Genomic DNA, 27,877 nt, shown 5'->3' on the forward strand with positions numbered 1-27,877 from the left:
GCTACTCTGTGGCAGCAAAGATAAACTGGAGTCTTGGTGCCCCTTGTAGACTTATCCCATGAAGAAACTTCAGGGGACTGGAGCCAAGCAAGTAGGGTTGCTAGCCTCCAGGGGGTGGCTGGAGATCTCCCTGCATTACAGCCAACCTCCACACCACAGAGATCGGTTCCCCTGGAGAAAGGAAGGCGAACTATATGGCATTAAACCCCGCGGAGGTCCCTCCTTTCCTAAATCTCTCCCTCCCCGAACTCCACACTCGAAATCTCCAGCAATTTCACCATCTAGAGCTGGCAGCCCTGCTCCACCCGGTGCCAGGAGCAAACCCTCACTTGGCCTGGCTTTACTTAGGAGGTTTGAAAGAACAGGCGCCCAGCAGGGCGACGGGATCAGGGCCCGGGAAGGAAGGCAAGCGCGTCAAACGCACATCGGGCGCAAAGCAGCTGTGCGCTTTGCGCCTTGCGCCCAGGCCTGCGCTCGGGCATCTCTCACGCCCCGACGGCCCGTGCCAAAGCCGAGGCCCCCCAGGGAGGCTCGGGGAGAGGGGCCGACGCGTGCTGGCCGGGCCAGCCGGGCGTGGTCGGGCTCGCCTTCCTTCCCGCAGGCCGGGCCCCGCCGCGCCCCCCGCCCCGCTTCCCGTGCACATCTGCTGCAGCTGGGCTTGCAACTTGAAGCCGAGCCAGCGCGGGGCTGGACCGGGATGGGGTGAGGGGGGCTGGGAGGGGAGAGGAAGCCGGAGAGGAAGGCAGAGCGCGCCTGGGAGCGCCGCTGGGGCGGACCGGGAGGCCGAGCGAGAGCGCCGCGCGGGGCGCACGGAGGGCAGCCCGGCCGGAGCGCGTCGTCTTGGGCAGCGGCCCGGCGCCCGAGGTGAGCCAGGCGGCTTTGGGCCGGGCCCGGGTGGCCAGCCAGACGTGCACGCCGAGTTGCGTGTCCGGGGCTCCCAGGGGTTCTGCGCTCCCGTCTGGATTGGCACACCTGGCAGGAGAGCAGGGTGAGTTGGCACTGCTGTGGTGCCCCGGCCCGCGGAGCTGGCGCGGGAGGGCTGCTTGCAAGCCCGGACTGGCCCGATCTCACCGGAGCTTGGAAGCTCAGCGGGGTCGCTGCTTGGATAGGGGACCACCAGGGAAGACAGGGGCGGCTGCGCAGGGGAAGGCAACGGCGAACCACCTCCGCTCGCCTCTTGCCTTGGAAGCCCCGGAGGTGCGACTACATGAGTCGGTTGTGGCTTGATGGCAGGCTTTAGCTGTAGAGAAGAGCTGTGGCTCAGGGGAAGAGCATCTTCTTGGCATGCAGAAGGTCCCAGGTTCAGTCCTGGCCGTCTCCAGTTAAAAAGAACCGGGCAGGAGGCGATGTGAAAGTCCCTGAGACCTGGGAGAGCTGCTGCCCGCTGAGCAGACAATGCTGACTTTGATGGACTGAGGGTCTGGCTCAGTAAGCAGCAGCCTCCTGTGTGTTCCTAAGTCCCGAAGCTGCCTGGGGGGGCTTGGCTCTTGCAAGGCAGAGAGGCTTTGAGGGTGGTTAAAATGTTCCCCTGGCTGAAGCCTGGGCTGGTTGGATCCTGGAAGGGAGCTTAATGAAGTGAAGTGAAGCCTCTCTCTTGTGGGAGAGAGGGACAGGCAGTTTGCCTGGGGCAAGGGGGGCAGCAAGAAGGCATGGGGATAAGCGCAAAGAGGTGCAGCCCTTTCCTTCAGGAAGGCCTGTGGATTGGGACCAGAGGCGGCTGGGAGGAGCACAGCACACACACCTGGCTGGCTGAGGGCCCAATCCCCTGTGAAGTTCTGCACCAGCAGACATGGAGCTGCAACGTGACGTTGTTGGGTCTCCAGCAATGAGACCGAACGGAGTCTTCTGGGCACTTTTCCTAACTCCTGAACTGGCTTCCAGCTGTTCCGGGTTTCCCTGGAAATGGCAGCGTGGGAAGCGATTGCTCTGCTTTTGTGTCCAGGAGCCAACAGGGCTCCCCTCTCCACACAGCTGCATCCCAGTCCAGTCCGGTGTGATTCCATGGGCAGCTCTAGAAAGCAGGGCTGAGGGTGGCATGAGGTTGGCTGGGCTTTGGTGCTGCCGTGGGACTAGGCCGCCAGCTGGTTCTTCTCCCTGGGTGGCCTCTGGAGCCCTTCACAGCTGTCTGTCAGGAGCTTTCCTCTGCCCCCCTCTCTCTACACAGGCAAAAATGTCTCTTGAATTCCCGTGCCACAGGTAAAAGCACAAGAACCCCCCAGAAGAACATGCCAACTTTAGCTTAACCACACCCGTCCCGCCAGTCATTAAGCTCATGGGGAGGGCTGAGGCCGGGTTGCCAAGGCCTTGCTGGAAGTGGCTGAGCATTGCAGGCTGCTCAGAAGTGGCTATACTGGTGCAGGCTGGGGAGCCCACTTTGCCCTCTAGGGTGGGAGGGGCAATCTGGAAGGACCTTGCTGAGAATTGCACGAGGAAGATGAACGGGGATCTCTTGGAAAGATAGGAGACTGCCTGGCAACTCCCTCCCAATTTCCCTTCACCCATCATTGGGTGTTCAAAATCTAGATTTTTTGGGAAGGATATTTTTCTCCCCCCGGCCCCCCTGTGCATGCATGCTATTTTATGGGTCACTGGAATCAAAGCCCTGTGAACGCTACCCATCTTAGGATGCCATGCCCCCTGGCCAAAAGTGTCCGTGCTCCAATGGTCTGCCAGATTCCACTGTAGATCCACAAAGTGCAAAGAAAATTGGTTTCATGGGCCTTCCTCAAGGTGGACTCAGGAAGGGCTGGGATAATGATAATGGCGCTGCTCACTTCAAGGAATGTGCGGGCGGGTGGAGGTGGGAGTGTGCACTTGTGTGTGTAGCATGTGTGGTGGAGAGATTCCAAATGTAATTTCAGGTGTGTGTGTGTGTGTGTATAGATGCATGGATCCGAGCTGACGTGCTGCAGAAGGGTTTTTGTTTGTTTTTAACTCCTCCCCATATTGTTTCTTTTACTAAATCAGTAAAGAGTCCGGTAGCACCTTTAAAACCAACCAACTTTATTGTAGCATAAGCTTTTGAGAACCACAGCTCACTTCGTTAGATGCACCAGATGAAGAGAGCTGTGGCTCTCGAAAGCTTATGCTACAATAAAGTTGGTTAGTCTTAAAGGTGCTACTGGACTCTTTACTATTTTGCAGCTACAGACTAACGTGGCTAACTCCTCTGGATCTTTACTAAATCAGTTGTCATCTTCTCTTGAACATTAAAAAAATAAAGAGGGGTGTGGAATTTGCGCAATAAGAATTGCTGGTTTTGTCCTCCCCCCTGCTGGGGCTCAGAGCGTCCTCCAGGGCCAGTTTCAATGGGGGGACCAGGTGTGCATAGATAGGATTTAACACCTGGTGTGCTATAGCCCTACTCCCGATTTAGGGCTGCTGTGTGAGATGGTGTTAAATGTTATTGTTGTTTATTTTGGGAAACCCCATTGCAGAACCCCATGTAGTTTGGACTTCAGAAGAGAAAGTGGTTTGAAGTCTTGTATTTGGAGTCCCATCACTTAGTTGCTTTCTTCCTTTGAAAAATTCTTGCCCTACAAGAGTGGTGTACTGATTATAGTGTCATACTAGGATCTGGGAGACCCAGGTACAAATATCGCTGGGTGACCTGGGGCCAGTCACGTACCCTCAGCCTAACCTGCCTCACAAGGTTGTTGTGACGACAAAATAGAGGATCGGAGAATAACATAAACTACTTTTGCATCCCCATTGGACAGAAAGGTGGGATACAAATGAAGTAAATAAATAAATAAAATAGATAAAATATAGAGCTTTGCAAATAAATGGAAGCCTCAGTCCAAATATACCACAACAGAGAAAGAGAAAAGGGGAGAGAAGAAAAGTCTCCGCTCTGTCTCCAAAGTGAGTGCCTGATTCTGAGCATGTGGAGAGCTCAGAGTGAACGCCCTCCATGCACGTTCCACTGTTTGAGAAAGAGTCCAGTAGCACCTTTTAGACTAACCAACTTTGCTGGTTAGTCTTAAAGGTGCTACTGGACTCTTTACTATTTTGCTGCTACAAACAAACATGGCTAACTCCTCTGGATGTCTGAGAAAGAGAGACTTGCATCCTAGCAGTGCACAGCCGGGTTTATCATGAGGCAGGGTGAGGCATTGGTTCTGCAAGACGACAAATTTTGCCCCTCTCAGAAGCCACAGCAGTGAATACTTCTTACCTCTTACTGCCCTTGTGCCAGAGGAAGAGTCCAGGAAGCCTTCTGGGCACGTTGGGCTCCTGGGGCACCTGGAGAAGGAAGAACAAAGGAGCATTTGCTGCTTTGGCCCCTGGGCAGGGATTGTGAGAGGTGAGGGGTTGCCTTGGGCATCCCCCCCTTGTGAACCTTTCATGGCCAACATGGCTCTATTTCTTCTCCCGTCATTCAGTGGGCCCTTGCAAATAGTTTCACGGTGCTACTAAGCCCAAATCTTGCTCTTCTACTACAGACCAACATGACTACCCACCTGAAATTATTTGTAAATGTATCTTTTCCTGCCTCCACGGGGCTGTTTCTTTTTGACATAATGCCTTTTACTGAAAATTTCAAAATAATAATAAAACATACAGTGATAAAGGAGATGAAAAGAACTAGATAGAATTATAGAAAGAGGAATAGGGAAAAAAAGAGTAAAGAAAGATAGAAAAACGAATTAGAAGGAATATATGCCAATTTTCCATTTGAAGCTATCAAAAGCTGATACTTATTCTAAACTAAGTTTAACACTTAACTATCTCTCCTTTCTTCCTAATCTTCAAAAGGGCACATTTTTCAATATCCAGTCAACAGTTATTAGTTCTTCTCTTTCAAACATAAAGTCAGTAAGAAGTTTCCATGTAAATAAATATTTATCCAAAGTCTTTTCTCTAATCAAAAATGTTAATTTAACCAGCACAGCATAATCAAAAAGTCTTTGGAAGAATTTCTACCTTTGAAGCCTTTGTAACTAGGGCTGCCAATCCCCCACCCAGGGCGGGGGATCCCCTATTCCCACCTCCCCCCCCAGCAGGGGAGGCACACACCCCCAGTGGTGCGGCGTACCCCTGGGCGGTGTGGCATGCCCCTGGGCTCCTGCACTCTGCAACGGGCCCATTTTGGGCTGAATTGGGCCCACGAGGGGGAGCAATTCAGCCCTTTGGTGAGTGCAGGAGTGCATGCCGGGCCACCTTTTGACCTACATGATGACGTCACTTCCTGGAAGTGACGACATCACGCATGTCGGGAGCACGTGTACACTATGCACGCGAGCACGAGAAGGGATGCCGTAGAGAGCAGAGGGTGAGTACCAGGTTCCCAGTCCCCCACCAGGACTCAAGGGACCTGTCAACTCTATTCGTAACTAAATCATTAGTAGTCAAAAACATATCTGTTCTTGAATGTATTTTATGTCTCTCTGCAAATTAAATATATTCTTTAACAGTGACATTTTTCAATATCCGGACAACAGTTAGACCCAAATTATCCATTAAATCTAAAAAGGGCTTTGGTAGTTTACCTTGCGAGAGCTTAATATTTCTTTCTGAAAGCCTAACTGTCTGTAGATGAATAACCCCGTTCCAGTCACCCAGTAGCTATGGGGCTCTTCCTCAGCCTCGGTAGAATTGGGTGAGGTCCCTTACTTGCCCACTCTAATTTTTTCCTGCCCTCTCTCGGCTCTCTACTCATTCCTGTCACACAGATGAAAAAGGGGTCAATGCCTGGCCAGCCGAAGAGCCAAACCAGGGGGAGAGCCCTTTCCCTCAGTTACGTCCCTGACCACCCCGTTGTGAGGAAAACTGAGTGAGGCCTTGTAAAGCGCTTTATGCGCTGACAGGAAAAGATGGCTGCTTTGTGGTGGGGTGATTCATTCGGTTTCCACCCCCCATTTGGTGGGATGGGGTTGAGGAGGGAGCAGGGTTCAAGGAAGTCTTGGCAGACCCAGTCTGGCCTCTGTGGCTTTTGCCCTGGCGGTGCTCTTTGGTTCCCCAGGTGGAAATTGTCATCTCAGTTCGCCTTACCTTTTACATCATGAGAAACAAGATGGTTTCGCTACCAGAACCCTGTGGAGAGGAACAAAGAGATGCTCGGAAGCGGGGAGGATGGGAGAAGGCGAAGGCCGTGAGTCTGAGCACTGCAACTCCTGGCATAATCAGTTGTTTTCAAGGTTGAAATTCTAGCCCTGTGGTCCCATGGGTGGGTGGACTGGGCTGCACGTGCTGTTGCCTGAAGAGAGCTCAAGGGAGAGACTCCAGACCTCAACCCTGCTTGGAAGTCATGTACCTTCATGGTGGATTGAGGCACTGACGTGGCCCAGCAGCCCAGCAAGGCTGGTAACATCCCAGGGAGGGACCACGGCGTGCCTGTCGGCTTCTCCTTTCCCACTGCCAGCTGGCTCCCAGAAGAGCAGCCTCCGCCCGGCAATGCTACCTGGGGTCATCCCGCTCTTGGTGGCCCAGGAGAAGATGCAGGGCTCCCCGGCACCCGTTGTCATCACCACTGGCTGGGTTTGAGCCAAGCAGCCCTTGTGGAGCTACCAGGTGCCGCTGGGGTTTGGCTTGCCTTTGGCCCGCAGCGGCTCTCCAGGGCAGGAGCCCCTGGAGAATTTTCCCAGTCTGTTCAAGGGCTCATCTGCTCCTGCAGCCTCTTGGCTTGGCCAAGGTGCCTGCAGGGATCTGTCCTTGAGGAGATGCAAACAGGAGGCTCACCCCAGATCCCAGGGATGCACAAGAGAATACTACTAAGTAGCCCCCGTGATATACTGCCTCTGTTTTGGTGGCATAGTGCCCATACCATCTGGGCATAGTGCCTGTTGTGCAAGCACTTTATGAGACCGCTAGAGTTGCTGTGTTCTGCAGACCCCGGGTTCAAATCCCGACCCACACCGTGGAAGCTCCCAGCCGATCTCAGGTCACTCACCATCTCCCAGGCTCACCCACCTCACAGGGATGAAGCGTGCTTTTAAATCCGGTCTGCAGACACTGTTTCCAGGCCGTTTCGATCCCACCCATTCCTGCCTCTCTCTATTTATAGGCAGAGTTCCTGGTCAGGAAGAGAGCGGCAGGTCCGTTTTTGGCACGAGAGCTTTCCTCTTGAAGCTGTCGGCAGGGATTGCAGCCGGGTGCCAGGAAAACGGGCTATCTCCGCCCCCACCCCCCAGACAGTATTCCCCGGGGGCTTTTTTTGTCCCCAGCGTTTTGCAATCAGATATGTTAGTTCCAGACAGCGAGTCTCTATTAACCATGACAGCCCAGAGTCGTTGACCAAACCTGAACTCATTCCAGGAGTTTTATGCAGCCCTTTCAAGGCCCTAATGGGAGGGGTGAGTACAACCTTCCCTGGAAGCAAGCTTGAGAGCCAAACTACAAGCGACGCCTGACACAGGTTGGACACTTGTCAGCTTCCCTCAAGTTTTGATGGGAAATGTAGGCGTCCTGGTTTTACAGCTTGGCTCTCCATTACAGCTGCAAGACCAGGATGCCTACATTTCCCATCAAAACTTGAGGGAAGCTGACAAGTGTCCAACCTGTGTCAGGCGTCACTTGTAGCTTAGCTCTGAGACATTCATTATACTTTCTGAGAAGAAGAACCACTGTTTTTTCTCTGGCCTCAAGCAGAGATTGTCTTTGTCTTTGGAACAAGATGAAAAATCTTTTTTCATCTGGGAGGATTCCCTAGTTGATTAATTTATTTTCCAAACTAGCAACAGAGCCCCCTTTTTTTTTTTTTTTAAAAAAAGGGTCTTAGAAAACAGTGCAGTCTCCAGAGGGACAGGCCAACTCGCCTGGCCTTCCCACCACTGTGCCAGCCTCTGAAGGGGTGGGCTGGTTTATCTGACCGTCCTGCCACAGTGCCGGCCTCTGGAGGGACGGGCTCGCTTGCTCGGCTATCCCACTGCCATGGTATCCTCCGGAGGGCTGGGTCGGCTCGCCTGGCCATCCTGCCACTGCAGCGCCCTCTGGAGGCCGTATTGGCTATGACACACTTTTTATCCTCGTGCTCCTGCAAAGGATAAAATGTGCGTCGTCGGCAACACGGTTTGCCTTTTATGTTTAAGGATTAGATCTGATATCGCTAGTACCTTCCACCTATGATTGCACAGGCTGCTTCTACAGAACAGGCACAACATCAAGTCTGAATCTGCATGTGAGAACAGGCCGTTGTGTAGTAATAGAGCTCTGTGTGGGCCCAGTGGTGGAAGCAAGGTGGGTGAGTGCCAGAGGCAGGGACTTCTCTGTGGTGGTACCAAGTCTTTTGGAACTCTCAAGCCACAAAAGCTGTCTGTCTTGTGCATTTATATCCCTCCCTTCCTCCAAGAAACTCAGGGCAGGGTATATAGTTCTCCCATCCCATCTTACCTGGACCAGATTTTTGAGCTTTTAGGTACTGGACAAAAATGTCTTTATTCTCTAAAGCCTTTTAATGATTGCCACAAGAGGTCCACAGTTAGTGCTTGGTGGCAAAGGTCAAGTGGCTGGAGCTGAACCCGCTGAAATGGGATCCAGACCAGAGGGAGGTGGAGGCTGGGAAAGCAGGCATTCTAGGGAGGGGTCTTGTTTCAGACGGGGTAAAGTTATCCCTATCTGGTCAGGCAAAGAAGCTCTTTGACCCTATGGCACTCTCTGAGAAACAGGTTCAAACTGAAAGGAAGGCCTCTTTCTTCACCCATTTCCGCCTTGATTCTCAGAGCCAAGCTACAAGAGATGGATTACACGAGGAGGAGCACATGAAGGGAGTCGCAATGTTAGCCAGGAAGCTGAGTTTTAAGAGATCGGAAGGCTTTGTCAATTTCCTCTTTCTATAGAGCCAGCAAAGATGGCTCCTCAGAGGGTTGGTTTATTTCCTCTTCGCCTCCTAGAAGGGGAGGTGAAACTGAGAGCCAAGCTCCAAGAGACGAATTACACAAGGAGGAGCACGTGAAGGGAGTTGCAATGTCAGCCGGGAAGCCAAGTTTTAAAAGAGAGCAGAAGTCTTTGTTAATTTCCCCGCTCTACAGAGCCAGGGAGATGCTGCTCAGAGGGTTTGTTAATTTCCTCTTTGCCTCTTAGAAGGGGAGGTGAAACTGACAGAGCCTTGAGGAGGCAAAGAGGAAATTTACAAACCCTGTCCCTGGCTCTGCAGAGAGGAAAAATTGACAGAGCCTTCCGATCTCTTTTAAAACTCAGCTTCCCGGCTCACATTGTGAATTCCTTCACGTGCGCCTCCTCGTGTAATTCATCTCTTGTCGCTTAGCTCTCCGTGAGAAAGCCTGGCGATAAATGATGTAAATAAAATAAAATAAAAAACAAGCAATTGTTCTCCCTTCAACCAATCTGCTGATCCATGAGGCTGCAACCCTGTGTTACTTACTGCTATATGCTCTGAATAGAGCTGCCCTTGAAGACAGCTCAAAACAGATGCTTCAGGGTGTACAAACGCACCTGTAGTCAACCACTGACACGGGCTCCCTGCTTGCTTTTGGGCTTCATTCCAGGGGCTGCTTGTTAGCTTAGAAGCCCTTCCTAGCCTGGGAACCCCTTATCTGAATGACTTGTGTAGCTGCTGTGCCTGTGTCAGGGTACAAAAAGGCCTCCTTGGGCAGAATCCTGCACAGCACCCCAATATTCTCTTCCCTTGGCTTTGCCATCTTGGCCTCCACTGGCAATCAGGCTGGTTCTGGAATGGGCTATGGCCTCATTGTGGTTTCTCTGGGGGCTCGTCAACTCGGTATGGTCTGACCACAACCAACAGGTTGAAATGAAATCAAAAGAGCTTTCGGCTAAACATTCGGAAGAACTTCCTGACCGTGAGAGCGGTCCCTCAGTGGAACAGGCTTCCTCGGGAGGTGGTGGGCTCTCCTTCTTTGGAGGTTTTTAAGCAGAGGCTAGATGGCCATGTGACAGCAATGCCGATTCAGTGAACCTGGGCAGATCATGAGGGGGAGGGCAGGAAGGGCTACATCAGTGCTTAGTTCTCATGGCTCCTTCTTACATGCCAATTGCCACTTTGGGGTGAGGAAGCAATTTTCCCCAGGCCAGTTTGGCTACGGGTCCTGATGGTGTTTTGCCGTCTTCTGGGCATGGCGCAAGGGTCACTGGGTGGGTGTGTGGGGGGAAGGGGAGGTAGTTGTGAATTTCCTGCATTGTGCAGGGGGTTGGACTAGATGACCCTGAAGGTCCCTTCCAACCCTATGATTCTGTGATTTCCTTTCCACAGTGCGTTCTGTTCATACTGAGGGCAATTCACTTTGTTTTGCTGCTCAACAATGTAGATTGTGTTTCTTTTTAGAGGGAAAATACCACTCTTTGTTGTTGTTTGGTGGATTGGGTTTTTATCTTTTGATATTTGATAACCTTTTTTATCTGCGTTGTGTCTAATTATTTGATCTCTGTTGTTCACTGTGTTGAGCCCTTTGGGGATAGGTGTGGCAGAAATGTGTCAAATGCATCTCTGAGTGGGGAATTTTATCCCAAAGCTTTGACTATGATCAAGTTCCATAAAGACCCTGGCTGTTATAAGCTGCATGTTTTACTTCTGGGCTTTATACTGTTTGTGCTTCAAGCTCTTACCTGTTGTTATGGCTCTTACTGTTTGAACAGTATGCTTGTTGCATTTACTGTGAGTATTGAAGTTTGTTTTAAGTTGCCTTGAACATATATGATATGCAAGATATGCATATTTTGTATAACATTTAGCAACTATATAGCACTTTTTTGTGGCTCAAAGCACTTCACATATATTATCCAGTAATAAGTACAACAGACCTGTAAGGTAGGCCAGTATTACTATCTCTGTATTGCGATGGGAGGAGGTTGAGCATAGCTTGTCTAAAGTGATTTTCAGGTGGGTAGTCATGTCGGTCTGCAGTAGAAGAGCAAGAGTCAGGTCCAGTAGTACCTTAAAAACCAACTAGATTGCCAGGCTAGGATCTTTCGAGAGTCAGAGATCCTACTCTTGAAAGATCATAGCCTGGAAATCTAGTTGGTTTTTAAAGTGCTACTGGACCTAAATCTTGTCTAAAGTGAGATGATGGCAGAGAGCCAGTTTGGTATAGTGGTTAAGAGCGGTGGGACTCTAATCTGGAGAGCCAGGTTTGATTCCCCCTCCTTCACTTGAAGCCAGCTGGGTGACCTTGGGCCAGTCACAGCTCTCTCAGAGCTCTCTCAGCCCCACCCACCTCACAGGGTGATGATTGTTGTGGGGTAATAATAACATACTTTGTAAACCGCTCTAAGTGGGTGTTAAGTTGTCCTGAAGGGCGGTATATAAATCAAATGTTGTTGTTGTTGTTGTTGTTGTTACTATAGGTGAGACTGAGCCCAATCCCTGGTGCCACCTCTTAACCACTAGCCTGCAGGGCTAGAAGACCTCAAACTGAACTTTCCTACCTTCTTACACCACGTTTAATGAAGTTCACTTCAGTGAGCCACTTCACACATTACCAAAAATCAAGTGCAGAGGAGGCAAACGATGGATATTCAAGTGCAAACCATCCATAGCCGCCCATCTGGAGTAAGGCCCATCACGAGGCAGGGATTCATGGGCTAAGTAGGATATTGCCTTCAAGAAACAGGCAGGGCCGTGGAATTCAGATGGGGCAGGCCCTATAATGGCATCACTGTGAAACTTCTGTTGGAACACAAGCTGACCTGCTCCTTGCTCTTTTGCAGCCGGAAAGGTGATGTGAAGATGTCGTTATTTGACGAACCTGCAATGCACACTCTCCAGATAGGTAAGGCACCTTGCGTGGCACAGAAGGGACAGCCCAGTTTAGCAATTGGCCCACCAGGGTCTACCAGAGTACACTCATCTCAGAAGTGGAGGGTTTCTTGGGGGGGGGGTGTCTTTGAGGGCAGCTCCATTCAGACTTGCTCTGCTGCATCTGCTTCTTACCCAGAAACATGTTTTGATACATCAGCTTCATTTTAAAGAGAGTGCTCAGGTTGAAAGAACTGGCTAATTCCCTGCATCTCGATGATGCTCAGAATCTAAGAAGGTTTCACACCAGAGTTCTCCAGACTTTCCTACCTCTGTGGAACTCTGTGGAACTGTGGCATCTTGGGGTCTTTCACGCAGAGGTTTTCCTGCAATTTGGATTCTGAACTGCAGCATTTTCCCCCTCTGTGCTTCCTCTTGATACAGCTGCCTATATGCTCTTCAGAAATGTGAGGTCTTTCTACTGTCCAGGCAGGGAAAAATCCCCGGTGAAAGCAGCCTTGAGGAATTTCACAAACAAACTGGGCTATGACACGGGGCGGGGAAGTGGTTGATGTGTTTGATGTGTTTGATGTTCAAAGGGAAACAAGTGCAACATTCTTCTGGGCTAGCTCAGGTCCCTAAGGAGGTCTTTGGGCCCCAGCACAGCTGGATTTATGCACAAGCTAAGCAAGCTACAGTTCAGGACCTCAGATTGTGTGTGCGCGTGTGTGTGCGCGCGCATGTTATGGGCTGACTTAATAGCTGCTGTATGACTGAATGTCCTCCAAAACATCCTATCATTGACAGCCTTGCTCAAGTCAAATTATTAGAGGCCTCCAAATACAAAGTAAGTATTAAATCACTATTTGGGGATAATGCTGTGGGTTGTCTTTAACCGGACAAATCCTAGGCCCTCAGTATGTCTTAATTCAGCCCTGGTCCCCAGCCTATAGAACTGGGCGCACAGGCTGTCCATTTATCAGCAGTCTCCCTTCACTTGCATGGCAGTTTTCTCACCTTACAGTTTGCCAATCTGGGGCCTGGAGTCCCAGCTCATTCCAAGACAAAGTACCCTCTCCACCTACGTTCTGATGTGGCAGCCCCCAAACCTCGTCACATTCCTGACCTTTTGATAGTAAAGAGTCCAGTAGCACCTTTAAGACAAACCAGCTTTATTGTAGCATAAGCTTTAGAGAACCACAGGTCTCTTCATCAGATGCACCGTCAACTTTCAAGAACCACAGCTCTCTTCGTCAGGTGCCTCTGGATCTCTGACCTTTGGAGGAACTGATTGCAGGCTGACATTGGGGCTCATGATGACCAAACCAGAGATGCCTTGAGATTGGGGGACAGCGAGAAGGAGGATATCATAAAACAAGCTAACCAGAAAAACTATGTCGAGAAACCAAACTAACCAAAAACACACCAATAAACTTTATACTCAAGTCATTTTTATAAGGTGTAATTTGTGCAAGAATTTTTTGTTTCTACTAAGTACTACCACACCATAATTTGCCTTATGTGGGTATTAACCCTCTAATATTAAAATCCCATTTCTCAATGCTTTTTTAAAACAAATAAAACTTTATTAAATTTTGCAAATGTGTACAAACATCAATAAATTGCTAAAAGGTTAAATTACATGAAAACACACATACTGCTAGGTACAAGCTTTATGAATAGTCGTGTATCAACTATTGGTTTGAATGAAAGTTGTGGATATGATATCATGACATGTACTCAGGTCTGCACTTTCATGCACAATAATTCTTGTATGCTTCTTTGATTTGGGCTAGTGCAATATCGATTAATAGCACTTTTGAACTGGAAATGGTCCGTGTGTACCAATTATAATAATATAATAATAATAACATTTGATTTATATACCCCCCTTCAGGACAACTTAATGCCCACTCAGAGCAGTTTACAAAGTATGTTATTATCCTCATGACAATCACCCTCTGAGGTGGGTGGTGCTGAGAGAGCTCTGAGAGAGCTGTGACTAGCCCAAGGTCACCTAGCTGGCTTCAAGTGGAAGAGTGGGGAATCAAACCCGGTTCTCCAGATTAGAGTCATGCAGCTCTTAACCACTACACCAAACTGGCTCTTGTAAAGCATTAGCACTTTAATGTATGGTTATCCTGACATGTTAAAATATTCGAGGGTTAATACCCGCATAAGGCAAATTATGGTGCAGTAGTACTTAGTGGAAACAAACAATTCTTGCATAAATTACTCCTCATAAAAATGACTTAAGAATAGAGTTTACTGGTGTATTTTTAAGGTTGGGGGAGGCAATTTGCTTAGCTGCTGCTTTTCTAAACTCCCCCCCCCCATAGTGGTTCATTCATTCAGCCAGGCCCCCAAATATGAAGCAAGGGGGGAACTCTTGCGGGCATGATTGCTTCCTCTGTCCCTTTCAATGGGGCCTCCGCCATAGCATTGCCCATTCTGGGCTGCCCATTAACAGTGCACAACCTTTGTGTGGGGTTGTGTGCTCTCCTTGTGGGTAGTGCTACCAGGCTGTGTGCACCAGAATTCTGCTGGAGCACAGAAGAGGTACAAAATATTGCACTGGGCGTAGCAGAATACAGAGAATCAAGTTTTGTTCTTTTAAAAAGAAAGCAAGATTCTAGCCTTCATGGCCGTGAAGATATTCTTTAGAGCATGTGTTCCCTGAACAGATAGTCAGATAAGATTCCTGGGATGGGGGGCGGGGGGGTAGGTGGTTCTGGACTGTGTCCTCCCCCTCAAGACTGGAAAAAGTGGAAAAAATAAATCCTGACAGTTTGCCTAATTTATACAGGATCAGAAAATTCAGCATTGCTTACAGTAGAATTGCAGTTTCACAGCCCTAAGCATCACTGCCTTACATCCGGTGTTGTTAAACCTTATTTACACCTGACATTGTCTTGTCTCATCAGAGCTTCATTTTTGCAAGGCCTCTGGTTTGCAACCCTGTGAGCTCATTTCTGTTTGCTTTGATCCCGGAGTTGCTATTTATTTTTCAATCAAAAAGCCTCTTTATTTTATCTGCCTGCCCCCATCCCCTGGAGGGCCGGCGGGGATGAATCTTCCCAGGAGCCCTTCCATTTAGGCCTCTGTTAAAAACCCTTCTCCTTTTTTGTACCCGATGAAATATTAACACGACAGCCAATGGAGACAGCAAAACTCACTTAGGGAACAGCGGAGGAGGCCATGACGCCGTGTCGTGCTAGTCACTGACTCCTCGCAGGGAGTGCTCCAAGGAGATGTAAGTGGAAAAGGACAGAAAGTGGATTTCTGGCAGGCTGACAGCCAATTAGGGCTGCCAACCTCCAGGTGGGGAACTGGGACTCGGACAAAGGGAGCGCCGAGTCTTCAAAACTCATACTCAGGAAATCTAGTTGGCCTTTAAGGTGATATTGGATCAGAATCTTGCAGAATTTCAGCTGATCTCCAGATGACAGAGATCACTTCCCTGGGAGAAAAAGGCTGCTTTGGAGGGTGGACACTGTGGCGCCACCCCTTTCCACCCCACAAATCTCCAGGAATTTTCCAACCTGGAGCTGGCTACCCTAAAATGGTGCGTGTTTTCTTCCTTCTCCTATGTAAGTTGTGGGTCAACCTAGCTCACAACGCAAGGGGAGCCTCAGATGAGCTCCAGCGTGGGAGATGGAGAGGTCTGACCTTTGGGGTCCATCCGCCAGGGAAATTCTCTTGTGCGCACCCCTCTCAAATGAAGTTGTTGAGGCTCTTGCAGGAGAATTTCCCCAGGTAGATTGCACACCTTAGCAAAGAGGAGGTCCTGGGACTCCTGCCCAGCTTTGGGCAAAGCTGGCCAGATTCTTTGGCAGAGCCCAGCCTCTCCCCCCTCTAGCTCCGAGAGGGGCCCCCTGCCGGGGTGCAGATGCCGACTGATAAAGTGAAAGCTGACCCCCCCCCCCGCCTCCCTTCCCAAAGCAACAGCTGGATTCTGTCAGCGTGGCTGGCTTGGAGAGGAATTGGGCGGGAGGAGAATAATTAACTTGCTCCCCTAATTGGAACCATGTGCCATGGCTGGGAAGGGGGAGTGCGGCTTATGCGGCGGCAGGACGGGGAGATGTGTCTGGCGCATGAAGCTGGCCTTGTGTGGGCGAGAGGAGGCTTCCACAATAGCGCACACCCTCCTTCACAGTCACAGAGAAGGGGAGGGCTGCCGGCTGACACTGCTGCCTTCCTGGAGCTGGACCCTACCCCTACCCCTCTGAAACAGGCCCCCCCCCTAGTTGGGGTACAGTCCTGTGGTTACAGGTCAACTAGTTCAGTTTAAATTGCCTTTGCCCATGAAGGTCACTCAGTGACCTTGGGCCAGTCATTCTCTGTCTCTGTCTTAGCCTAACCTACCTCGTCGGGCTGTTGTGAGGGCCACATGGAGAAGGGGGGGACCACACGTGCCTCCTTCAGCTCTTGAGTGAAAGAGCAGGACAAAAATGCAGTGAGTAGAATCAGGGGGTCAAGATTTGTCTGGTTTCGTGTGGGCGTTGGGGGTCAGTATACTTTTCTGCTAAATGAGCAAGAATGAAATGGTGATCGATGGTGGAAAAATCCTCTCCTAAAGCCAACTAGTTCCCAACCCAAGATCTTGTTGGTCTCGATTCGTTCCAGTAATCTTTGATATAAAAAGCAAGAGGTTGGGGGACAGTTTTCTGTGGGAGCTAGCTGCAAATCAAGCATATGCCCTGGAGATAGACCCAGAGGAGGGAGCCGTGTTAGTCTGTGCTGCAAAATAGTAGAGAGTCCCGTAGCACCTTTAAGATTAACCAACTTTATTGTAGCATAAGCTTTCGAGAGCCACAGCTCTCTTTGTCAGATGCAACCGTCAGGTTGCATCTGACAAAGAGAGCTGTAGCTCTCGAAAGCTTATGCTACAATAAAGTTGCTTCTGACTAAGAGAGCTGTGGCTCTCGAAAGCTTATGCTACAACAAAGTTGGTTAGTCTTAAAGGTGCTCCTGGACTCTCTACTATTCTGGAGATAGAGGGACCCAATCTTCATTCAAGAGAAAGGCCTTTCTCTGCCTGGATGGCAGAAGGCAGCTTCACAGACTCACAAATGCAAAGAGAAGCTGATCTTGAACATTCTGCTCTCTGTGGTTGAAGCTTCTCCAAAAAAAGGCCATTCACTGTTCAAGATCCTGGAAAGTGGCTGCCAGTTGGAGCAAATGATGTCGAGCTGCACAGCCTGACTCAGTAGGCAGCTTCAGACTGGTGCTCAGTAGGAGGACCAGCTCAGGGCCGACAGCCCACGCTGCCCTATTGATATAGGATCTGAGGATGAAAACACTGCAATGTCACCTCCTGGGGAATCCCGGAGATCCCCAGACAACAGAGATCATCTCCCCTGGAGAAAATGGCTACTTCTGAGGGTAGACTCTATGGCATTACACCCTGCTGAGGTCCCTCCCCAAACCCTGCCCTCTCCAGGCTCCACCCCCAAATCTCTCCAGAAATTTCCCAACCCAGAGTTGGTAACCATATTTGGAGACCTGCTGCCGGGCACATGAGCCGGATGACAGAGTAAAACCAGGGTGGTTTAGTGGTTAGCATGATATGCTAAGATCAAATCCCTGCTATGCCTGGAAACTTGCTGGATGACCTAGGACCTCTCTCTCTCTCTCTCTCTCTCTCTCTCTCTCTCTCTCTCTCTCTCTCTCTCTCTCTCTCTCTCTCTCGGCCTAACTGATCGCACAGGGTTCTTGCAAGGATAAAATGGCAGTGGAGAGAATGGCGTATACGTAGGGTTAAACAACAAAGAGAGGCAGCTGTGCAAACCGAACAGCAATGACCAAAATAGTAAAGAGTCCAGTAGCACCTTTAAGACTAACCAACTTTATTGTAGCATAAGAGAGCCACAGCTCTCTTCATCAGATGCATCATCAGATGCATCTGATGAAGAGAGCTGTGGTTCTTGAAAGCTGTTGATGCATCTGATGAAGACAGCTGTGGTTCTCGAAAGCTTTTGATGCATCTGACGAAGAGAGCTGTGGTTCTCGAAAGCTTATGCTACAATAAAGTTGGTTAGTCTTAAAGGTGCTACTGGACTCTTTTACTATTTTACTACTACAGACTAACACGGCTAACTCCTCTGGATCTACAACCTCCAAAGGGAACCAACCCTGCTGGGCTAAAAGACTATTATCCTATTGCACCTTAGCAAACATGTTCAAAGCAACTAGTCAAGAACAATAAATATAAGAATATATATAAGAATAAATATAAGATAAAAATATAAACATAAGATACAAAAATATAAACAAGATACAAAAATATAAATATAAGATACAAAAATACAAAAAATTCTTATATTTATTGTTGTTGACTACTTGCTTTGCAAACTTGCTAAGGTGCAACAGGGTAATAGTCTTTTAGCCCGGCAGGGTTGTATACGAAGGGTTGCCAATAACCTGGAGAAAATATGTCCTGCCCCTTTAATAGAGGTTTAATGAGATGTGATTTACCAAGCGATGTTATTGACTTCCACGCTCTGAAAAGCTTCATCTGCCCATTTCTCCAAGCTGCCTTGAACCAAGAAGAAAGGTGGGGAATAAATATTTAATAAATTAATAAATATTAAGCCTCTGTTTAAAGGCCAGGACATTTTTTCCTCTATGTTCTTGGCAACCTTACATAGACTAGCCCTGAACCATAAAACTGCTTTATCAGCTTCTTCAAAGCTGGTGGGAGAACGCACCTCCTAAATTATCATAGAAGTTACCAAGCATGACAGCGTAAGAGCCCCGTGGCACAGAGTGGTAAGCGGCAGTACTGCAGCCCAAGCTCTGCTCACGACCTGAGTTCGAACCTGGCGGAAGCCGGGTTCAGGTAGGCGGCTCAAGGTTGACTCAGCCTTCCATCCTTCCGAGGTCAATAAAATGAGTACCCAGTTTCCTGGGGGTAAAGTGTAGATGACTGAGGAAGGCAATGGCAAACCACCCCGTAAAAAGTATGCCAAGAAAACGTCATGATGCGATGTCCCCCCATGGGTATTTCATCATGATCCCCCCATGGGTCAGTAATGACATGGTGCTTGCACAGGGGGCTACCTTTACCTTTACCACCAAGCATACCACTTTGCCTGTAGAAAATTAGTCTGCCAGGGATACTTCTCTGTACAGGGAGCTTTTCCCTCTGTTCCAGCATTGCCAGAAGCAGCCCAATCCAAGGGAAAGCTTTACTGTGTGTTGCTGTCAGAGGTCTCAAGTGGTTTTTCTCAAGAAGACTCTGATACAGTCCATTGCTACTTCTGCACTGAAATACTTTTGGCAAGACTCCTTCCAAAGGCTTAGGGCAAACCAGTCACCAGCCGGGGATGGCTTTGAGCACACTGGCTAACCTGTCCAACGAGCTCACGAAGGTCTTTGTTTGTGGCTGACACATGTTGAAATGGGTGCGAGAAAGCTGGCCACCATAGGGCAGCCCCTCCAGTTGGTGGAATGCCATGTTCTCCCCTCTCTTCGCCTGAATCAAACTATCAGTCTAGGGAATCCTGCAATTCAGAGTGGAGGAAAGACAGAGAGGCTGATTCACCCGTTTCCCTCAGGCAGTTTTCTTGTCATCTGCAGGGACCTCATACCTTCTCCCTTCTGATGGGGGGAAAAACAGCTTTTGATTTGGAGTTAAAAAGCAACAGGGAGGGGAAAGGTTAAGCAGATTATTTTCGGCTTCGTTCGCTTCAGGTTGGGGTAGCTGCAGATTTTCATGCAGTGTCTGCCCTCTGCTCAGCCAGTCAGCCTCGTCCCTTTTAAAACCTTGTTAAACTTTGCAGTTCTGAGATGTGATTAGATTTTGGCAGACAGCTGGAGTGATGAGGGAGGTTTATAGAAGGCAGAGCTGCAGTCATTGCTGGAGCTGTTCGGTGAGAATAATTAACCTGGACATTTCAAGGGACACGAGTTACAGTACTGAATGTGGTGCTATATAAATATGACCTTTCTTCCCAGGGCAGTGGTGGGGAAACTGAGGCACAATAGCTCAAAATCTGGAGGTGGCAAAAAGTGGTGAGCTGGAACACACACATCTATATTCTCCCACTTCCTATGTTATTTTATTTTATGAGAGAAAATATGAAACGTAGTCAGATCTTTTCATTTGTCTTGCAAATAAGTTACTAGTCCACAAGAATCTTCCCTTCCTATGTTTGCTCTTTGTGGGCTATCAATAGCTGAGAGACAATGCAGAACTGGAACTCCATTCCAATGACAAAAAATTCAATTGGTGGATGCCTGGAGGGGATTTCTCTTTAAATATTTGAAAGGCTGTCATTTGGAGGAGGGCAAGGAGCTGTTCCAGCTGGCAGCAGAGGGTAGGACCCGAAGCACTGGGCTTAAATTACATGCAGAAAGGTACCGGCTGAATATTAGGAAAAACTTCTTCACGGTCATTCAAAGGTGGAATCAGCTGCCTAAGGAGGTGGTGAGCTCCCCTTCACTGGCAGTTTTCAAGAAGAGTCTGGATGAATATTTGTCAGGGATGCTTTAGGCTCATCCTGCATTGAGCAGGGCGGTAGACTAGAAGGTCTGTATGACCCTTTCCAACTCTGCGATTCTGTGATTTGAACTCATTCCAGGTGATGATGAGAGTTCTACTTAACATGCCTTTCTTTCTCTTATTGTTTTCCAGGTACAAACGGTGAGCGTTCCCTCACCCCTTCTCCATCAAACTCTCCCAGACTTCACAATGAAAGCTGTAGCATTGCTCCGCTCACCCCGTCCCAGTCGCCGGTAAGCAAAAAGAATCAGTGCCTTTTAAAAACTGATATGCTTAGTCCCCCAAGTCCCAGAGATAAGGCATATCTGCTAAGCCTTTGGTTGCTTCTGACCCCTTGGGTCTAGTGGTAGATGAAGGTATCTTGTGTCTGAACATGAAGGTGGCATTTTTTGCTTCCATGGGTAGTAACCATTGATCGATTTGTCCTCTGAGCAGCCCTATCTAAAACTGGCCATTGCAACACACTCCAGCAGGGAGTTCCACAGGTTATCTGCCATGCCATGCAGAATAGAATAATGCCTCTCTGCTTATGTTGAACCCGCTGTTTGTAAATTTCCATGTATTTTCTAGTATATTTCAAGAATGAGCAATTAATTGACACTGAGAGATCTCTGTCTTTTGGTGCTACACCTCTGAAGATGCCAGTCACAGCTGCTGGCGAAACGTCAGGAACTACAATGCCAAGACCACGGCCATACAGCCCGGAAAATCCACAACAACGTTCTCCGGCCATGAAAGCCTTCGACAATATAATTAATTTTTCCTCATCCACTTTCTCCACTTCACGTTGTACAAAACTTTATGCAGTTCCCCGGGCAACACTGTTCTCCCCTCCACCCCAAAGTATGAATTTCAGCCACTTAGGGCCCTGGTTTTCAAACTGTGCATGTTCCAATGAACCCTTTCGGAGCTGCAGCTGCCCATTGAATCCTGGACATATTTGGGACACAGACTCTGTCCCTGCACTTTGCAAGAGGAGAGGGGTAATTTCAGGCTAGCTGTGTGGCTTTGTGCTGCCCTTTATTTATCACTTCCCTCCTTCAATTTGGCATGCCTCTGCAACGGATATCTTGTGGTCATGAGTCCCACGTCCCACTTCCAACAACCAGCAAGTCAGTCTGTGCATTACCTTGGGAAGCATGGCAGAGACCAGGGCCATTTCCACACGGCTTACCTCTGCCCGTAACGACCTGGTAGATCGTGCAAAAAACATGGAAGATTGCATTTTCTTGTGAAATATTTGCGCGACGTCACATCGCGCAAACCTCGCGCGAGAAAACACGATCTTCCGCATTTTTTTGCGCAATCTACCAGGTCGTTACGGGCAGAGGTAAGCCGTGTGGAAATGGCCCATGTGAAGAGTTTTCTCCTGTGAGATTCCCACCCCCCATGTTTCATTCCTAACATTGGTGAGGGGCTTGGGACATCATATGCAGGGGAAATCCCATGGGCAAGATGATATGCTTATTCCTTCTCCAGCTACCATTTCTCTCTAACTAAATCCCTTTGGACCTTTTAAAAGCTTTCTTTTTCTCACTGTATTCCCAAATAGGAGGAAAGCGGACTGCCTCTGTGTGTACGAGTGCCCCATGCCCTGCACACAGTGGTTTGGGACCACATGCTTGCTTGCTGAGATGTTATTCAGTTCTGCTTCGAACGGGTGGAAGGGGGGTGTTACTGTAAATTTCCACTTTCTTAAATGCTTCTTCTGAAGCAGCTCTGCTTTGTTTGTTCTCAGATGACAGACTGGGCTTGACGGAGCAACCTCAGAGGTTCCGCTCCTATAGTGTGACCCTCTTTAAGGAAATACTTTTAAAAATCAGTGTTAAAAATCATTACAAGAGAAGAAAACAGGATGCAGTTCAGCTGGTTATTATTGGCCTCCATTCTTTGCAAACACATTTTTAGAATTGTCTCTGCTGCCATGGGGGCTAGAACCTTAGCGGTCTTGTGCACATAATCAAACCAGGGGAGCATAGAAAAATACCGGTGCCAGAGGGCTTTGTTGAAGCCAGTATTATAGGGGCAAGTATTAGCAGAAAGGCTGGGCATCAAAGTTCCTAATTAATAATAATAATACAGCTTCTTTGTACTCAGGAGACAGGTGAGCTGTTGGCTCACCACCTTGGTGCAAACTCCCAGAGCCATTCTCACTGCTAGCTTAGATCATTTTTTAAAAAGAAACCCATTTGAAAGTGAATTGTTAATGGCTATTAGCCATGGTTGTTGTGGATTTTCCGGGCTGTATGGCCGTGGTCTTGGCATTGTAGTTCCTGACGTTTCGCCAGCAGCTGTGGCTGGCATCTTCAGAGGTGTAGCACCAAAAGACAGAGATCTCTCAGTGTCACAGTGTGAAAAAGATGTTGGCAGGTAATTTATATCTATTATATAGCTGCCAACATAAATTACCTGCCAACATCTTTTCCACACTGTGACACTGAGAGATCTCTGTCTTTTGGTGCTACACCTCTGAAGATGCCAGCCACAGCTGCTGGCGAAACGTCAGGAACTACAATGCCAAGACCACGGCCATACAGCCCGGAAAATCCACAACAACCATCGTTCTCTGGCCGTGAAAGCCTTCGACAATACATCTCTATTAGCCATGTTTGCTTAGCAGAACCTCCATGTTCAGGGGTAGTATACTTCAGAATATCAAATAATGGGGACAGAGACGTGGGGTTTTTGGAGGCGGGGGATTGGCTAATTTTTATTGACATGTTGGTATTAGCATTGTGTGCCATCCCAAGCAGGTTCTAGAGAGGCAGCACATAGATTTTCAAAGTAAATAAATACAGCAGGTCTTAGCTTTCATGGTTGGCTTGTAAGAGTCCAAGAGGCATTTTGTTCTCTGCTTTTGGCAATATGCTTTTCTGACCCAGCAGGGTCTTCAGTGTATATTTTGTAAAATTAATATCATTCATTCATTCATTCATTCATTCATTCATTCATTCATTCATTCATTCAAAGTTCCCCTTTCTCCCTGAGATCTAAGGCAGCTTACACAATGCAAGTGAAAATACAACATAATCAACAGCTAAGACATTCACCGAGCAAAGTACAAGGATGAACAACAGTTAGCAGATTCAGGGAAGAGCTACATTAGGGTATGGTAGCAGGAGATTTGAAAAACAAGCTGCATGTGTCATATTTTGAATGCTCCCATACCTAAAAAAGCTCCATAAGTGTTACTAAATTAGTGCAGAAGGAGGATCCAGCACTCAGCCTTTCTCCCTGGCGAGCTACTTTTCAACATGCAGGATTTTCTTTGACGTGACAGGGGCATTAAAACACGCCCCCCCCCCAGTCTGACAAGGGGTTTCCTACCAGAGTAGTGGGCTAAACTCATGGAGTTCATGTGATCTGGACTCTTCGCCCGCATATTAATGCTCTGCCTTCTGTTTCCAGAGGAATGAAACCCGGACGCAGCCACCTACTCCTTTCTCTGTGGTGGTGGCCATTGACTTTGGCACGACGTCCAGCGGCTACGCTTTCAGCTTTGCCAATGACCCCGAGGCCATCCACATGATGAGGTATCTGTGCTGCCAGCAGAAATAAAGCGTAGGAGAGCTGAATTGACCCCTCCCCAATTCTCCTGACAATTCCCCCATGCAAGGTTTATTCCTGATGATTGAATGGTTAGGAACACCTTTGCAGATCAGGTGGGCAAGTTTGATATTCAGCACCTGCATTTGACGATAACACTTTTCCAGGACCTCTGTCACTTTACAGCTGACATGGCGGAGCAAACATTGAGGGTGGAGGCCGGAGGGTAGATTGGCCAGGGAGTCTGGGGGAGGCAGACTGTGTGCTACCTGGGGAGGGGGGTTGCATTCCTTGGGACTAACCCACAGCTGCTGGTCTCCCTTTCTTTACTCACTGAACAAACAGGCTCCTCTGGAGGACAAGAACTGCCAACATATAAGGGAAAACCCTGCCGGAAGTTTGGCAAAATTACTTGTCTAGTTAAAGATACTAATGACATACAAGTTGTTTTAAGGAATTTTACTATTTTGAAAGTTTTAAAAAGGGTTTTAAGAAAGTGCAATGTGCTAAAAGTGCTCAACGTGTCATAAATATAAGAAATATCAATACAAGTATAGACGCTCTCCAATATCTTTTCTATTGATCAGTATAAAGTCATATACAATAAATTAATGTATGAACAGGTGCAATGTCCATTAATCCGACGGGTGAAGAGAAAACGGTGAAAAGAAAATCAATAATATTAGGCTATTTTCCGATAATATTCCCACCACGACATGACTTTTTAGATACACATTGGAGAATCAATATCTTTCAGAGAAATATCCACCTAGCAAGAGAAGACAAAAGATTGTGAGCAACCTTATAGACACTTTATCATTTACCTTCTGGATTCTTCTCAGTTTTCTCTTCACCAGTTGGATTAGCGAACTCCTCTGAATAAAGCACTTTGTGTGTCTTCAAAATTGCCTAAATATTATTCAATGCAACTTCAAGGTTGCCTTCACGAATCTCCTTCCACATCTAACTTGAAAACTTCAACTTTCTGATCTTGCATTTTGTGTTGTGTTGCCACATTTTGCATTTGGATTTGGCTTCCGTACCCACCTACGAAAGTGCACCCACCTTGACTTTTAACGTGGAATGATTCCTGCCAACGGATGAGCTCTGCCACCTTGATCTTCAAACATCCTTTTTAAGCTGCAGAGGGTAACATCCACTTTCTCCACTCCCCCTACATAGGAAATGGGAAGGTGGAGACCCCGGAGTAGCCAACCAGAAGACCCCCACCAGCCTACTGCTGACTCCGGAGGGTGCTTTCCACAGCTTCGGCTACACGGCCAGAGATTACTACCACGACCTTGACCCCGAGGAGGCTCGGGACTGGCTGTACTTTGAAAAGTTTAAAATGAAGATCCACAGCACCAGTGTGAGTTAATTTTTTGTACCCTAATTTTCTTGGCGGTGGCGGGGAGAGGGGTTGAAAAGGGACTGAGGCATTGTGCTAAATTCACATTCCCGGAAATCAGTTTCTGATGAAGTTTCCCGAATGAAATCCCTATTTGGAACCAGAGATCCTGGGGTTTAGAACCCCTAAAGACGAGAATGCTTCTGAGCATGTGCAGACTGCCTTCACCAAAGGAACGTGCAGCCTGGGCTAGAGGTGCTTGGTTGATGCTTCTTATTTCCTGCTTGGAGCTAGGATTTGACAATGAAAACGGAACTGGAAGCCGTCAATGGGAAGAAGGTGCAAGCCTGGGAGGTCTTTGCTCATGCGCTCCGCTTCTTCAAACGGCAAGCGATGCAGGTAAAAGAAAGGCGTGGGGGGGGGAGTCCTGAGATTTGGGGGGGGGGGTCTGGGCAGAGCTATGTGGGGAGGAAGATGCCGTTCTTGGCTTGTCGGGAGAAGGCATCCTGCTTCCGTGCAAGCCCTTCCAATCTCCTCCCAAATTCCCTTCCCTGCCCGTCATCACGTCTCTGCCTTGTCTTTCTCTAAGAAGTCTCCCAAGATCTTTTTTGTCTCTCCTTTCTTCCAGTCCCCTTTTGAATTATTTTCCTGCTTTTGGAGACTACTAGAGATCTTTCTCATCCCATTCAACTGCATTTACTTGTCAACTCTACCCCAGTTTTTATTCTTGAGCAGATATGGCTGCTGAGGAGCCTGAATTTGCAGGTTCCCTGTAGGCCTGTGCAGGCGCTTGCAAGAGCCACACCTGTTGAGCATCCACATTCTGCATGTGTCTTCTTTGGGATGGGATATCATTTGCAGAATTTGGATTTCTGAGGATTTTGGATTTCTTCCACTTTCTTTTTAAAAAGATATATTTTTAGCATGTTTGCACCATGCGTGTGGCCGAGTGAAAGGCCATATAGATCGGGAGTGGCTCTTCAGTTTCTGCTCAGCTCTCTCTGTGGTCTTTGGTCTAGCTTTCCCTGCTGTGGGCCCCAGAGTGCCCTGACCTGGGTAGCCCAGGCGAGCCCGATCTCGTCAGATCTCAGAAGCTAAGCAGGGTCACCCTGGGTTAGTAATTGGATGGGAGACTTCCAATGAAGACCAGGGCTGCAGAGGCAGGCAATGGCAAGCCACCTCTGTTAGTCTCTTGCCATGAAAACCCCCACCAGGGGTCACCATAAACCAGCTATGATTTGACAGCACTTTCCACCCCCCCCCCCGATATCCCAGAGTCTGCCTTGTTGGGGTAGTGGTCTCTCTGTGTGTCTGGGGCTGGGCCATTCTCTGGGGCTGGCCTTGCTTTGGACTGTCATGCTTTCTCCCAGGCACAGTCCTCTATGCCATCCGGTCCCTGGGCTGGGCCACCCAGAGAGCCTGGACTACCATCCCCTTCCATTATTGCAGGAACTTAAGGACCAGTGTCCAGCCTTGCCAGAGAAAGATGCCATCCGGTGGGTGATCACGGTGCCAGCCATCTGGAAACAGCCTGCCAAACAGTTCATGAGAGAGGCTGCGTATCTGGTGAGTCCGAAGCACATGGCCCCTGAGGTCTTCTTCCCGCTGCATGGCTGTGCCATCCCAGCAGAGCAGCGTCTGCAATCTGTCAGTTCTGTCCTCACAAGAAGGAGCGTAATCTGCAGATACCAAAGGGCTCTTTCCAATAAAGTTACGGGGGTAGGGGCTGATGGCATCCAGAAGCAAGCCAAACCAAGCTCCGGTAGTGCTGGTAGCACGGCAGGGGCGCTTGGAGTGGACTCCGCTGGTCATAAGAAGAAAGGCTCACCTGTTGCCTCATCTTGGTTCAGATCTGGTTAGTAGTGGCACAGGAGGTGGTGGAGAATTTTGCTTTTGCCTTTGTCATGATTGGCACAGTCTGAGTCTGCGCCAAGAATGCCTGGAGGGCTGCCAGCAATGAAGAGGCCCCTCAGCTCAGCTTGCTCCTAGGCTATTTGGACATCCCAGCGCACCCCTGTCAGCCTGTGGGGCTCCCCATGACATGTTACTGTGTGGCCTTTATTTGGGGGACAGAGGCCTCAGGAGAGAAGTCCAGGGCTTTTGACTGGTCTGCACAGAAGCCCCCAGGCCAAATCCGACAAACTGCAGGTGGCCTCTGTTTGCACATAAGCCCAATTCATGGTTAATGCAGGAGGGGAAAGGTATGCTTGTACATCAAGAGAGGAGCAGTAGAGGGAAGCAGAGGCCTCCCTTCTCCCTGCCTTCTCCCATCGGGCTCCATCTCTTCAGCTGTTTTTGTTTCTAACCCGATTATGTCAGGTGTCCCCGAGTCTCTCTACACGAGACATCTTACATGGGAACACTCAAGTGTAGGGAGATGCAATGTTAGCCAGCAAGTGTAGTTTAAAAAGACAGTTTCACCTATCTACACAAGGGTAGTTTAAAAAGACAGAGCCAGCGGAGATCATCCTCAGAGGGTTTGTTAATTTCATTTCTGCTTCCCCAAGGGGAGGTGAAATTGACAGAGCCATCGGGGAGGTGAAGATGGCGTCAGGTAGCAATTTCCCTCCAGGCCAATTTGGCTAGGGATCCTGGTGGTGTTTTGCCATCTTCGGGGCATGGGGCAGAGGTCACGGGGTGTGTGGGGAGGGGAGCTAGTTGTGAATTTCCTGCATTGTGCAGAGGGTTGGACTAGCTGACCCTAGACAGCCCTTCCAACCCTATGAGTCTATGATTCTATGAATCCTCTGAGGAGTGATCTCCGCCAGCTCTGTCTTTTTAAAACTAAGATGTCACGTTTAGAGAGACTCTCAACCAAGCTGGAGGA

General features: G+C 48.7%; 1 protein-coding gene across 2 annotated transcripts in view; it reads left to right on the plus strand.

The window, feature by feature from the left end:
• Positions 1 to 775: 775 nt before the first annotated feature.
• The window catches only part of LOC129336546 (heat shock 70 kDa protein 12B-like), a 53,072-nt gene continuing 25,970 nt past the window's right edge, over positions 776 to 27,877 (plus strand). The window contains exons 1-7 of one of the 2 annotated variants that reach the window (XM_054989696.1): positions 776 to 864; positions 11,623 to 11,684; positions 20,289 to 20,389; positions 23,565 to 23,689; positions 24,885 to 25,071; positions 25,345 to 25,449; positions 26,500 to 26,616. In XM_054989696.1, coding sequence (XP_054845671.1) covers positions 11,642 to 11,684; positions 20,289 to 20,389; positions 23,565 to 23,689; positions 24,885 to 25,071; positions 25,345 to 25,449; positions 26,500 to 26,616 — 678 coding nt within the window. In that variant the 5' untranslated portion in view covers positions 776 to 864; positions 11,623 to 11,641. Of the gene's footprint in view, positions 865 to 921; positions 989 to 11,622; positions 11,685 to 20,288; positions 20,390 to 23,564; positions 23,690 to 24,884; positions 25,072 to 25,344; positions 25,450 to 26,499; positions 26,617 to 27,877 lie in introns of those variants that run through there. The other variant, XM_054989695.1, reaches the window with a different exon arrangement.

Source organism: Eublepharis macularius, chromosome 10 (genome assembly GCF_028583425.1).
Source record: "Eublepharis macularius isolate TG4126 chromosome 10, MPM_Emac_v1.0, whole genome shotgun sequence".
NCBI lineage: Eukaryota > Metazoa > Chordata > Lepidosauria > Squamata > Eublepharidae > Eublepharis > Eublepharis macularius.